This window comes from Heloderma suspectum, chromosome 1, assembly GCF_057233095.1.
Source record: "Heloderma suspectum isolate Gila_16-S chromosome 1, 16-S_ref, whole genome shotgun sequence".
NCBI lineage: Eukaryota > Metazoa > Chordata > Lepidosauria > Squamata > Helodermatidae > Heloderma > Heloderma suspectum.
Window position 1 is genome coordinate 372,279,860 of NC_139458.1, and position 15,317 is coordinate 372,295,176.

A 15,317-nucleotide genomic window follows, 5' to 3' on the forward strand; every position below is an offset into this window, starting at 1 on the left:
GCAGTAGTCAGGCCAAGCAGTTCAGGTATAAACTAAATAGGAATGGCAGTTCTGTCTCCCTCCTCTCCTGAGCAAGCATCCTACTGTCCCCTTTCTGAGAGACAAGCAGTAGCACTACTGCCTGGGAGCTCAGGCACATGTTGGAGACAGGTCCAACAGTTTTAGAGAAATGACTGAGGCAGTTTATGTGCAAGGGCTTCCCATCAGGCTCAAAGATTTCCCCTCCATCCTTCTGAATTTGTTTATGAATTCTTTATTAGGGCAGCCTCACCTTCCTTCCCTGACAACTAGCTCTTCTTTTCATTAATCTACTGAGAAATAGAATACAAATCCAGAGCCTAGAGAGCTCATGAGCTTTAGGCCAAATATAAGTATAACAAAAGATAAAAGTAACCCTGTAAAATTTCCAAAACATGTATGCCTATTTTTCCTCAGATTAGGGGTGTACGAAACCTCGTTTACCTTGCTCCGCCGGGTTCTGCAGGTGGGGGGAGGTGATCTGTTCCTCCCCCCGGAATCCTCGACGGGGGGGGGGCAATCCGTTCCTCCACCCTGGAATCCTGCTCTGCTGGCTCTGCTCTGCGGCCAGGCCGCAGAGCTGCCGGCTGGGCCAACCCACAGCGGGGCCTCCAGCCACTGCCAGGCTGGTGCAGACGTAAATGGCGTCCTGTGTAGGGGATGCCATTTGTGTCCCTACACCGGCCCATGATAGGCTACGTAAATATTTACATAGCCTATCACGAAAAAAAACAAATGCAAATGGCGGTGGCTATGGTGGCCGTCATTTGTGTTCCCTTTTTTTTCCGCCATGGTAGGCTACATAAATATTTATGTAGCCTATCATGGTGGAAAAAAAGGGAACGCAAATCGCGGCTGCCATAGCCGCCGCCATTTGCGTTCGCTGTTTTGTTTTGTTTTTTGTGATAGGCTACGTAAATACTTAGGTAGCGTATCATGGCTTGGCGTCACTGCGTTAGCCGCGATAGGCTACGTAAGTATTTACGTAGCCTATCACGGCTATATGGAAGAAGCGAATGGCAGCCACAGATGCAGCCGCCATTCGCAATGTAGCGTGGACAGCAGCAGGTAGGTGCTCCATTCTGGGCCCATTTCGCAGGGTGGGGGGTGGGGGGCTTCGTTCCGCCACAGATTTCGGGGGGCCGAATGCACTGGCATTCGGCCTCACTGAGATCCATGGCAGAATTCTCTGCCATGCCTACCTCAGATATTGTCAGGTTTCCGATTGTCAATCTGTACCCAGGCCAGGATGACTCTTCAGATGAAGATTCAGAGACAGTGGAGTCCAACAACCCTGTGGATCCTCCTGATACTACTGACACCTCTAGCACCTCCAGGGAAGCTACACCGGGGGGGGGGGCAGTACTGGTGGACTCTGAGGAACCCCTAGATGCATCCCTTGAGGGCCATACATCCCACACAGAGTCTGAGAGACTGAGCATCCAGCCTTAGAGTGTGCCGGTGCCATAAGGTGAAGGCACAGGCCACCACCCAGAGGTGAAGTGTGCCGCCTCAGGTAGTGCAGTAGCTGGACTCCTCGTGAGTAAATCACTTCTCATGAGTAGGGCCCTCCTCAGGAAGAGGACTTCTTACACAAGCTTCTGATGAAATGCAGCTGAGTCCTGGGTTGGGGTCTGGAAGATCCAGCATTTAAACCTTCAGTTTAGACCTGCCAACTGCTGGAACAACACCTTACATTAGCTTCTAGTACCTTTGATACATGCTTCATGACTGATCCTCTGTGCTACTGACCTTTGGTCTCCTGCTAGACTCTGCTCTTTGGACTGTGTATGTATGTGTTGGACTGATTACCTGTGTTTTGACCTTGGCCACTTCTTGAACCCTTTTCTTGGAACTCTCATGACTGGTAATACTGTGCTCTTGACCTTTGCTTGCTTATTGACCTGCTTTGAACTGCCCTGTTGCTGGACTGATACAACTATGCTTGACTTTTTCCTGTCTGCTGACTTGCTATGGATTTGCCTCATAGTTGGTCCCAGGGCTGAGCCTGATCAACCCGTAGCAGGACAGATATACCATTCAGTTCCTTAGTGGTGCGGGCTCTGAGGCAATCTGTTCAAAAAGACATCAGATACTATGTCCAGTCTTGTAACATCTGTGTTGGAACAAAGGTGCCACACTGTAAACTCCAGTCTACTCCATTCACTGCTTATTTCCAGAGACTATGGACTAACGAAAGTCACTTACCGTTTCGCAGATCTGCTTCGCAGTCAGGGGGGAGGCGCTCCATCCCTCCCCCCAGAATCCTTAATGGGGGGGAGGCGCTCCGTCCCTCCCCCTGGAGTCCTGCCCGGCCGGATCCACTCCGCAAGGATTCCACACAGCTGCCGGCCGGCTCCGCCCACAGCCAGACGTCCGGCCGCTGGGCAGCAGGGACGCAAATGGCGGCAGCCGTAGCCGCTGCCATTTGCGTCGCTGTACTTAACCGTGATAGGCTACGTAAATATTTACGTAGCCTATCATGGCAAAGTAAAAAAAAACGCGTATGCAATTGGTGGCAGCTACAGCGGCCGCCATTTGCATTCACTATTTTTCGCCGTTCTAGCCTACGTAAATATTTACATAGGATAGAACGGCTAAAAATAGCTAACGCAAATGGCGGCCACCATAGCCGCCGCCATTTGCATACGCTGCGCCCAGCCGCAGCCAGCCAGGAGACCAGCCGCCGCAACTGCTGCCCCCTCTGCCGCCGCACCTGCCGCTGCCGCACCTTCCGCAGCCGCCACAACTTCCACCGCCGCACCTTCCACCCCGCCGCCTCACCTTCCGCTGCCACGCTGCCGCACCCACCGCCACATCCGCCCCAGGTAAGTGCCGTCCCGGGGGGTTCTGTGGAGCAGGCGGGGGGGCAGGAGGCCGTTCTGCCACAGATTCCAGGGGGCCGAATGCCAGTGCATTCGGCCTCACTGGAATCCGTGGCAGAATTCTCCGCCATCCCTACATCTCCCTAGATTTCCTCATTGAGCACCGGCCTTCACAAGGGAACACTGTGATCTTAGTAGTGGTAGAAACACTGACCAGGATATCTTACTTTACTCAGGCCTGGGGACTGCCATCTACCCCTCAGACAGCTCAGCTGTTCTTTGATCCAGTGTTCCACTGTGACAGAATTCCAAACTCTGGGGGTCCCACTTCAGGAATCCCTGGATCAAGAGCCCCATAGCCAATAGGCTCCGGCTCAGTCCCACTCATGCTGGGGACTGGATTGATTTCTAGCACCTTTGTCTCTGGTGCCACTGGTCTGATGGATCTCCTTCAGAGCATGAGCCCAGGCAGCTGCTCTTTGCCCTGACACTGGTGAAGTTGATTTTGCAAGCCCTGTACCAAGAGAGACACCCCATGCCCCAGCATGCTACTGAATTTCACTGCCTAGTAGGAAATATGGCCTGGATTGAAGCTCGTCATTGTTTCCATTTCCATTCTGGTTTAAATTCCACAATGAAAGATGAGTTAGCATGAGTTGCATCTCCCATCACATTAGATAAGTTTAAAGAACTTTGTATCCACATTGACAACCATATAGCAGAATAGGCCCTGCAGAAGTGCTGATACTAGTGGCACCTATGAAATCCACAGATGTTCCAAGGCTGTTCCTGTCCCAACGAAGAAGACAGATGACTTACTTTTGTCATCCAGACCAATAGTCAAAAACCTGACCCTTGATGATACTGGCTTCTTACGAACGCCAGGCGATATTACAGTTTGATCTACGTTGGTCTCCCCAGTCCCAATCATCTTGGAGATCACCTAGCTGACTATCTATGATTTAAACATATTTTGGAGTCACTGCATGTATTTTTTCAGTATCTTCATTACCAAGTTTTATGCCTCTTATTGCTGCCCCTCAGACAGTTCTACTGGTCCTTGGTCAAGTGTTCCACTGTGACAGGCTTCCTGAAAATTTATTCTCAGACTTACGGTCCCCAGTTCACATCATGTACTGGAAGGCATTTCTGGAACTCCTGGGCATGCAAGCATAGTTGTCCACAGCATATCACTTGCAGACTAATAGACAAACTGGGTAAATCAGATCTTGGAACATTACCCTAGTTGCTTCCTCAGCTACCACCAGAATTATTGACTCTTGCTGTTGCTACTCAAGGAAATTGTCTACAACAATGCCATCCATGCTAATTATGGGTACCACCCCTGGAGCTATCCATCTGTATCTGTCTTGTCTTTGGTTCCTGCTGCCAGAGACTGGCTGACACACCAGCATGAAGTCCATATTGTATTGGCCCAACAGTTGGATCATGCTAAAGACTCCTACAAATACCACACAGTCTGGCAACATCAGGAGCCTCCTCGTTTTGCCATTGGATAGTATGGCTCTCCACAGAGCACCTTTGGTCCAACTGTTCCTCTGCTAAACTAGTTCACTGATGCCAGGGGCCCTTCACCATCCTAATGGAAGATGGTGGAGTTCAACTTCCACCAGCCCCAGTCAGCATGGCTGGAGCTGGAGGGCAACAAGTTGCCTACAAATTGGACCCTCCTGATGCCATGAAGTTCCATCTGGTCTTCCATGTATCCTAGTTCATGCCCTACCATGACAAGCACGAACTAGGTTGCATGCCCCCACTCCCACAATCCAGGGCCATGAGGACTACCACATATAGCACATCCTAGTCTCAAAAAAATCCATGGCAAGCTGCACTATTCCATTGACTGGGAAGGCCGTGGGCCTTAAGATAACTTCTGGCCGGGCTGGTGGAACATTTCCATGGCCTGATAAGGCCCATGCTTTTTACCATTCCTACCCTGACAAACCTGGTTTTAAAAATGTGGAGAACATGACTATGGTACAGAGTACTGTCAGGAGCTGCCAGAGCTCAAATTGGGAAACTTTAGGTATGTGTGAGACTGCCACATGAGGTGAGCTACTGAATTGCATGTTACAGCATCTGCTTAGGCAGCTTAGTATCCTCAGGCCCTGGACTGACCCCACCTACCAAAGTTGGTCCTGAAGAAGAAGCACTGTAAGAGGGCTCCCTGTTTGAGTTGAGCCTTTCTCAAGCAAATGTCAAGGGCTCCTTGGAGGCCTCTCTCAGTCTAATCCAGTAGCCAAGTCCAGACACAGACAAATGGATTCTTTTCAAAGCTTTATTCCTCTTTTACACCTTAACAACTCTACTGTTAGCAACTAGATATGAGCAGCAGAGTACCTATGCCCTAAGTTGGAACAGTTGGTCCCCGTTTGAAAGGGAATTACTGGCAGACCCCTGAACTTAAGGACTAGGGAGTGTCCCTCCCCTTTTCCTTTGGATCCTCTGGGCGCAGCCGTTGTTTGCGCGCCAACTGGGCACTACGCCTCCTTTCTGCGCCCTCCATTTGGCGCCGCTCTCTGTGTTGGTGTTGCGCGTCCATCAAGTCTGCTTTCCGCGCTCTGTCACTCCCTGGACTGCTATCTAAGCTAGGAATGCTGGTGGGAGGAATCTCCGTCAGCTGTTGGCCCTGGCAAAGAGGAGCGCGCTCCTCTCCCAGGAGCAACTGCTCTTCCTCAGAATCAGAACTACTCTGGGATTCTATGGGCTCAGTGTCCACCCTGACATCATCCCCACTCCCATGAGGCCCCCCCTCGTGCTCCTCCCCTGGGGCCCCGGGTTTGTGGTGGAAGTGCCTCAGCAGCAATGGAGCATGCACATTTTCCACGGGTTCCCAGGAACGCTCGTCAGGCCCGTACCCCTTCCAGTCCACCAGATATTGCAAGTGGCCACGAGAAAGGCGGGAGTCCAGAATCTCCACGACCTCAAACTCCCCCTCCACCAGCACTGGTGGCGGGGGGGAGCCGACTGAGCGATGAGGGTTGCCAGAAACCAGGGGGGACAGCAAGGACCGATGAAAAACAGCATGGATCTTCATGGAGGGGGGGAGAGCCAGGCAAAAAGCAACAGGGTTAATCTTGGCCGTAATCTGGAAAGGCCCCATGCGGCGAGGCACGAGCTTCCTTGCGGGCGAGTGAGAGGGAGGAATTGGGTGGACAACCAAACCCAGTCCCCCAGTTGCAGAGATGGACCCGGCTGGCGCCGTCGGTCTGCAGAGGCCTTGTAGGCTGTCTTGGCTTGCTCGAGGGAGTCCCGTAAGTGGTGGAGTACTGCTCACAACTCCTCTAAAAAGTCCTGGGCCGCTGGCACCAAAGAGGGAGCTAGGGTGGATGGGAAGGCCTTGGGGTGGTAACCAAAATTGGCAAAAAATGGAGTTTGGCGGGTGGAAGCATGGCAGGCATTGTTATAAGCAAATTCTGCGAGAGGCAGCAAGGAAAACCAGTCATCCTGCTGGTAATTGACATAACAGCACAGATATTGCTCCAGAGTCGCATTGGTGCGCTCGGTCTGACCGTCCGTCTGTGGATGGTGGGCGGAGGAAAGACGGAGCGTCACATGGAGCAACGCAAGTAGCTCCCTCCAGAAATGGGCAGTGAATTGAGCCCCCCTATCCGAAATGAGACCCTTGGGCCATCTGTGGAGCCGGAAAACATGCGCCATGAACAGCTCTGCTGTCTCCCTGGCTGTGGGCAACCCAGAGCAGGGGATGAAATGGGCCATCTTAGAAAACAAATCCACCACCACCAGAATAGTGGTCTTACCGTGTGAGCGAGGCAAGTCAGTGAAGAAGTCAAGGGAGAGCAGTTTCCAAGGTCCTGAGGGAGTAGGCAGGGGGTGAAGCAAGCCTGTGGGCTTGCCTGAGGGGGCCTTCGCCCACTGGCAGGTTGGGCAAGAGGCGACATAGGACTTGATGTCCTGACACACACGAGGCCACCAAAAATCCCTCGTCACTCCATGCAGGGTCTTGGCGACGCCAAAATGCCCAGCTGTGGGGGAGTCGTGGCACTGATGGAGGACCTTCTTGCGGAGGGGTCTAGAAGGCACATAGACCCGGCCAGAATGGTAAAGCAGGCCACCTCGCAAAGAGAAGAGGGTAGAGGGGGGGGGAGAGGCTAGCCCCAATTCCTCCACCTTTGTGCAAACAAAAGCATCCTGAGCCTGTGCAGAGAGAAGGAGCTCCTCCCAAGAATGAGGTACCGCAGCTGCCGCCAGACCTTGGGGGGGAAGAATCGGGCGGGGAATTTTCCTCACTCCCTGGCTGGAGGTCAGGCTTACGAGAAAGAGCATCCGCTTGTAGGTTGTCTGAGGCTTTCACATGGCAAATCTTAAGGTGGAACCGAGAAAAAAAAAGCGACCACCTAATCTGCCACTGGTTTAAGGCATGGGCTGTCTGAAGATGTTGGAGGTTGCGATGGTCGGTTCTAACTTCAACTGGGTGCTGCGCCCCCTCCAGGAGATGATGCCAGGTCTCCAAAGCGGACTTGATGGCCAACAGTTCCTTCTCCCAGATGGTATAATTCCTCTCAGACATGGTCAGTTTCCTGGAGTGGTAGGCACAGGGTTGCAGCCCACCGCCCTCCCAATCTGGCTGAAAGAGCACCGCCTCCACCGTGAAGTCAGAGGTATCAGTTTGCACTACAAAAGGCTTCCTCGGGTCGGGATGTAACAGGATCGGCTCAGAACTGAAAAGCTTCTTAAGTTCCTCGAAAGCCTGTTGGGCAGATGCCGTCCAATGAAAAGGAGAATTCTTGCCCTTAAGGAGGTCTGTGAGAGGAGAAGTCAGGCGAGCAAAACTGGGTAGGAACTTTCTGTAAAAATTAGCAAAACCCAGAAAACGTTGCAAGTCCTTGGTGGATGGAGCCTGCCAGGAGAGGAGAGCCCGGACCTTTGCAGGATCCATCCTGATACTGTCAGGCGAAATAATGTAGCCAAGAAAGTCCAAAGAGGTTAGGTCAAACGCACATTTCTCCAGCTTGGCATAAAGATGGTTCTCGCGGAGGCGCTGGAGGACAGCGGAGACATGAAGCTGATGGGTGTGGGGGTCCTCAGAAAATATAAGTAAATCATCGAGATAAACAATGAGGAAAGTGTCCAAATAGTCACGGAAGATGGCATTCATAAAATGCGAAAAAGTGGGGGGGGGGCGCAGGCGAGCCCAAAAGGCATTACTAGGTATTCATACGCTCTGTACCTGATCCCGAAACTGGTCTTCCACTCATCCCCCTCCCGGATGCGAATGAGATTGTATGCATTACGCAGGTCCAACTTTGTGAAAATCTTGGCTCGCCCCAGGCGCTCCAGCATCTCATGTATGAGGGGGAGGGGGTACTTGTCAGGAATGGAGACCGAATTTAGATTTCTGAAATCATGCACCGGGCGGAGCTCTCCAGATCATTTGGCCACAAAGAAAGTAGGAGCGCAGGTGGGGGAGGAAGACGAGCGAATGAAACCGCGTTTGAGATTTTTGTCCAAAAACTCCTGCAGAGCTTGAAGTTCCGGCTCCGACATCCAATACAGCCAGCCAGCAGGGATGGTCGCCCCCGGAATGAGGTTAATGGCACAGTCAAAAGGGCAGTGGGGGGGAAGCCGGTCAGCTTCCTTCTTGTCAAACACATCCCGAAAAGCTGCATACTTCTCTGGGAGGATGACGGTAGCTGAAGGACTGCCAGAAGCAGACAAGGAGGGGGAGGAAAGGGTTAATGCCTGGGCTGGGACTGGCGCCTCCTCCGGGAGGCAATGCTCCTGGCTATAGGGAGACGCAAACTCCACTTGCTGAAGCCCCCAAGAAATCTGAGAGTTGTGCCTAGAGAGCCAGGAAACACCCAGCACAATTGGGTATAAGGGAACCTTGGCTAAGTGAAACTGAATCTGCTCAACGTGGGACTGGGTGCACAGAGTGAGCGGAACTGTAATACGGGTCACCGCGCCCGAAGAGAGGACGCCCATCAATGGTCTCCACTGCCAAGGGGGCAGGGAGGGCAGGGTAGGAATTTTGTGGAAGAGGGTGAAGGTCTCATCCATGAAACTGGTTATAGCCCCCGAGTCCACTAAAGCTAGGGCCTCCACCCCACCCCACTGAGAGGAGCAGAGGTGAACATGCAACAGCAGATGGGAGGGTGGGGGGGCTGAGGAAGGCACCCACCCGGTGTGGAACTGACCCCCACACTGGAGGCCCCCAACAAGCTTGGGAGGCAGTCTAGTCAGGCCTGGGGACGAGGAGGAGGAGGAGGGGGAAGGAGAGGAGGAGGAGGCAGCGGAGCTGTGGATTTAACTCGGCAGGTCTTGGTGAAATGCCCCAGCTTTCCACATCGAAAACATCGGCGCTCAGCACGCCGGCGCTCAAGCTCCTCTGGCAGCAGTGAGGCTCGGGTAGCTCCCAGCTGCATCGGGGTCTCCTCCACCCCCAGCGCCGGAGCGGGGGATGGGGGAGGAGGCAGGAAACGTGGGGGAATGGGAGGAGGGAAATCCTGGCCCCCGGCGCCCTGCCGGGTCTGCCGGCGCCCCTCCAGCCGACTATCTGTCTGAAGGCAGTTCTGGATGAGGTCCTCCAAAGTAGGCGGGCTGGGCATGCGTGCCAACTCATCTAAGATCTCGTCGTTCAAACCTTCCAAAAACTGAGCCGCTAGCACGGCATCATTCCACTGTAAATCCTGCATCAGCAAGCAAAAGGTTGTCGTGTAGCTGGAAACTGAGTCCTTGCCCTGCCGGAGGCGGTGAATCTCCCGAGAAGCTGTCTGCGTGTACAGGGGGTCACCGAAAAAACGTGCCATGGCTGTCATGAAACCTTGATAGTCCCCGAGCAGGGGGTCATTAGCGAGCAGGAGCCCCGAAGCCCATTTAGCTGCCAAGCCTGACAGTAGGTTAATGATGAAACCCACACGAACCTGTTCCGTCTGGAAATCCTCAGGCCTAAGACACATGTACAGCTCTGACTGGGCCCTGAAAATCTGAAAAAGTCCTTTCTCCCCAGAAAACGTCTCTGGCAAAGCCACCGGGCACTTGCGACGGGGGGGGAATCAGAGGTGGAGGGGGTTGAACCACAGCCTGTAGATTCTGCATGGCAGCCGTCAGTTGAGCCATCTGATCACGGAGCATCTGGTTCTCTTGCGCTAGAGCTTGCACCGCTGGGTCCCCGGCACCCTCCATAAGGCAATAAGAGAAGAGAGAGGGGGGGGAAAGAGTAACGGGACCAAGCTGTCAAGGGCTCCTTGGAGGCCTCTCTCAGTCTAATCCAGTAGCCAAGTCCAGACACAGACAAATGGATTCTTTTCAAAGCTTTATTCCTCTTTTACACCTTAACAACTCTACTGTTAGCAACTAGATATGAGCAGCAGAGTACCTATGCCCTAAGTTGGAACAGTTGGTCCCCGTTTGAAAGGGAATTACTGGCAGACCCCTGAACTTAAGGACTAGGGAGAGTCCCTCCCCTTTTCCCTTGGATCCTCTGGGCGCAGCCGTTGTTTGCGCGCCAACTGGGCACTACGCCTCCTTTCTGCGCCCTCCATCTGGCGCCGCTCTCTGCATCGGCGTCACACATCCATCAAGTCTGCTTCCCGCGCTCTGTCACTCCCAGGACTGCTATCTAAGCTAGGAATGCTGGTGGGAGGAATCTCCGTCAGCTGTTGGCCCTGGGAAAGAGGAGCACGCTCCTCTCCCAGGAGCAACTGCTCTTCCTCAGAATCAGAACTACTCTGGGATTCTATGGGCTCAGTGTCCACCCTGACAGCAACAAGGTCTTCTTGAGTTCTGGTGTGTTCTTATATCCTTTGGTTTTCCTTTGGCCCTAATTTCTGGCTTTGTCCCATGGCTCCTAGTTCATGGCCCACAGTGCAGGCCAGACAAGGAGACTGTGCATTATACCTGAATATAACATTTGGATGCTTCAGAAACAATAATGGTATTAAAAAATTAAGTTAAGCTATAAAGCATTCTGCAACTTCCATGGGACAGCAAATAATACTATCCTCAACAGTTAATTTTCAGTTCTTTGTTTCCCTACTTGACCCTATGTTTGCACACTTATTATAGCATGATAGGATATATTCTTATACATATCAGTAGAGCCTTATCCCAGCCTTGTAAATAAGCCCACACAAGTTACTAGCCTGCAAAATTTGTTCTAGCCTGCAGGGCGTTCACAGAGGAGGGACTGATAGCTCTGATCCCCCTCTAGCATCCCACTGCATTTCTGTGCTGCACACAGAGAAGGGGGCTTACTTCCTATTGCAGTTTTCTTGATTTCTCTGCTGGGTAGTGGATGTAGAGGAGGGATGGAGCACTCTGTCCCTCCACCACCAGCTTGCTAACTCACCTGCATGCAGTTCTTAGCTACCAGGTAAGAGCTTAAATACAAGGCTATTACATCTCAAATGGCTTTACTTTTAAATAAATGTTTATGCTATTGTATATAGTCAATTTGGGACTGAACTGAAAACAATTTTTATAGTGTCGAATTTTATTTTTCTTTCTTGCCGCTTTTCTCCCTTTCCTTTCCACTCACCCTGCGATACAGGACGTAATATTAAGTGACTTACTCATATGGACAGAAAGTGAAATATACTTCCAATACCCATCAGAAAACGTACATGCTTTGATATTTCTGTTCATGGACATAGGAATCTTAAAGAAAATCCTAGGATTTGAAGACAGTGTTGATTTAATTATAATAAATGCTTGCTATGATTCAGTCCCTTCTGAGATTGCAGTGTTGATAGCTTGCACTGGGTGCAGCTCCTCCAGGATATTTTATCTGGTGACATATGATGAAGAGAGGGGTCTGTGGTTCTTGAGAGATTTTTCCTTGCCTGCACCTCCAAGTGTAATTTTGAATATGGACGTTTTATATTCGGCATCATCATCTATGCTGCTGTGGGACAAAGACAAGGTGTATTATTCTTACAAAGGAAACAGAGTGAATGGATATATTAAAGTGTCTGATACAGGCAAGATATTATCAGCAGCATCAGAAGGAACAACTATTCATCAAATTATTATTGGTTAAGTATAGTGCATTTTAGTGGGAATTTCAAATTCAAATTTTAGGCAATAATGGGAATTATATTTGTTAATATGTATAAGCTAAAGCCATAAATGGATAGTGCCCTTAAGTACTAGCAATCAGATATACAAAGTTTGCCTGGGAGGAAGTCACAGGTTTGAGCACAGTAGTTGGACATACTATGCTCAATCCATGATAAACATAATATTCTCAGATTGCCACTTTCTGAGCCCATTCTAAAACAAGTTCTAATATGTGTGCCCCTATGTGAATTGAGATGGAAATGAGTTAGAAATGCTTCATAAAACCCATTAAGCATTATGGTTTTGCTATAGTGCATCAGTGGTACACCACTGGGTTAGGAATGGGACTCTTCCTGTGATTTTGAGGACATAATGGTGTTTTTTTTCTGGAGATGTAACGGGTGGTAACTGAAAATGGAGTATTGGATATATTCTAGAGAGCAAAGAACATTTTCCCTGGTAAGCTCTGGATGAATTATGTTTTATTTTTATGACTTTAACTGGTTGCCACCTTCCCATTCAGGAAATAATATAATATCTGGTGATCCTGAATTCTCTTCTTCCTAGGCATCAGTGATATAATATACCTAGCTCACTGTTGCTGTTTGTTCATGACAAACTATATATATTTAATTAGGAGATTTTGTTGTGGAGGACATTGACCTACAAACTAGTTAACAGTGCAGTCCTATATCTGTCTATACAGAGAAGTCCTATTAAGTTCAATGAGGCTTACTCCCAAGTAAGGCACAGTATTTGACCTTAACCCTTGACAGTCAGTAGTACTAAGGCTGCAATACTATACACAGTGACTGGGTTCAGACAATCAGTGGGGAAAATAATGCAGTATGGGTTGTTTCCCCCACCCCTGTGTGTGCTGGTCACAGGACCAGCATTTCCCTAACCATGTGCTACAGGTTGCTGTGTCATCTAAACCCAGCATGCAGCAAGGCAGGGGTGGCTTCTTACCCACCCTACAATCCTTGGCTTGCAGTAGGGGTTGTGGGGTGGGTGAGAAGCTGCGCCCACACTGGGTTCAGACAACACAGTAACCCACAGCACTGGTAATTAGGGAAATGCCAGTCACAGGGAAAAGAACCCATATTGTGTTGTTTCCCCTGCTGAACATCTGAACGCAGCCAGTTACTTGGAAGTAAGCGTCATTGGGACTTGTGCCTGAGTAAACATGCATAGGATTGCACTATAACTGACTTTTAACCTAAGTATTCTAACTAAACTTCATGAATGTGTCTGCCTGTTCTAAAAAACAAAACAATAATATATAATCAGTGAAAATATTTAAGTTATAAAACCATAAAACAGAATGAAATAATTAATTTGGGTATATTCTTGTTCTTGATTATTTAAAAAAAAGAAAGAAAAAGCACCATAGAAATGTAGTATCCTTGACCTTTGCTTTTGTTTCTGCACAGCATTTCTTTTGGGTCCCAAAATATTCATATGACTGTGAGAATCCTAGCTTTACATATCAACAGCACAGTTGATCCCCATCCCTGCTATGTGAAAGGGGACCCCATAGGATACTGTTAAGTCTCTTCTCCCCCGCCCCCAGCAGCTTTTAGCAGTGTGCATGTAGTATATGGGAAAACTGGAGGCTAAAATTTCAGGGTCCCTGGTATTGACTATCTAGGTGCATCTACTTTAAACAGCCTCAGCTTGGCCATGATGTTGTAGGTGAGGTTCCTTTGGGGACCGAGATAGAGTATTCACATTCACTCAGATTTAAGGACTAAAACAAAGGCATAAGCTAAATGCATTTATTAGAGAAAGATAAAGAAAAAGTTTAACAAGCACACAAACCTTCCACTCAGCAACAAAGCAAAGATAAGGCATACTCACACATCCTGCAGCTGTACCACTCATACTTGTACTTTACCAGGAATAGTAAAGGGAATCTCTTCTAAGCATGACCAGGGACCTACTGAGGTCTAAGTGATAGGCTGAGGGTAACTTCTCAGGTGAAAGAAGAAAGACAGACTCAGATCTCTTCCATATATCAACTTAAATACCCTCTCTGTCTTGATATCCTCCCCTTTATAACATATTCCAAAATTGTTTATTTAATTGGCCCACATCATCTCACACATCCCATGTCATGACACATTTCCCAACTATCCCCTCCTATCTTTGACATATCTTGTTGACTACGAAACAGGTCTAAGTTCTCCTTTTATGTGGTCAAGAGCTCGTTTTTTTCTTCCCTTTATCTCCAGACAGGGGAATCCCAAACCACAATGTGTTCTTATCTATGACCCCGTACTTTTTATCCAGTTTCCTTATAAGGAAAATACAGTTGATAAGAGATGTATTTATAACCATCCAACTTTATCAGCTTCTAGCAAGCTTCTAACACAGTGGATCGTGTTCCCCTACTCTCCCCGTTATACATTAATATTAACCCCCTATAAGCACCATTTCTTACCCTTAAACTCTAAACTCACCATACCCCATATTGTACCCAAATGTAAATTGTAAAGCCCAAGAAAACCCTTACAGTAGCACTGAGTGGACTGCAGTGGGAGGCCTGTTTATACATTCCATGGAGAGGAGTGCCCCAGTATTGCAATGCACCCAAGTACTGTAAAGGTTCAGGGCAAGGCTTAAGTGCCTGTGAGGGCTGCATATGTGGGGGGAGGAGAGGGTCATGTTCCACATTTCGAGACTTCATGGTTTAAGCCAAAATATTACAGTACCAACAAAAATCTGAGGAACAAGAAAAGAAGTTAACCTCGAGCAGGTGTTAAACATAGGCTTATTCTTGGAAGGTAATTTATTCTTGAATTTTTAACGTATCCATTATAACACATTTCAGACTGTTATTCATAATAATATACAACATAACTTTTAATAATGATGTACCAAAATTTTAAGCAAACCATGAGACACGCTATGATGTCATACCCTGCCATTTATTGTTAATTATTTATAACTCCAATAAACTTCAAATAGTAAATACCCTGCAAAACTATATTTAAAATAAAGTTTACAAACTTTAAAGCCACAGTTCTCTCCATGTACATGCACAACTTACTATCCAGTTAGATTTTGGACAAGCCCCTGAAATATTACTGTTCTGCCAGTAGGAGGACAGCATAAGCTTCATTCACACAATCTTGTTTCTAGATAATACACTGCAACTCAAGTTACATGGAAGGACTAGATATTTATTCTGGACTCAGGATGGGGTGAAGGCCTGCATCTGAAATAAATGTAAGATGGACTGGAGTGTACCTTTGCAAAATTAAGCTACCATCTTGGATGCATCCAACATTCTTTTTATCAGCAGGGTGGCCCCATATAGAATTGATTTCCCCAGGCCTCTCTGCCAATTTATAGGCAGTGACATTATCCTGAGGGAGTAACAATTCTCTAGGCTTCCCTGACACAGCCCACACAGGTTCACAGGTGTAG

At 48.9% G+C, this 15,317-nt stretch overlaps 1 protein-coding gene across 1 annotated transcript in view; it reads left to right on the forward strand.

Moving 5' to 3' along the window:
* The window catches only part of LOC146359856 (cation channel sperm-associated auxiliary subunit epsilon-like), a 201,478-nt gene that overhangs the window by 129,254 nt on the left and 56,907 nt on the right, over positions 1–15,317 (forward strand). The window contains exon 10 of the mRNA XM_084828250.1: positions 11,377–11,860. Within this exon, the coding sequence (XP_084684376.1) occupies positions 11,377–11,860 (484 nt within the window). The remainder of the gene's footprint in view (positions 1–11,376; positions 11,861–15,317) is intronic.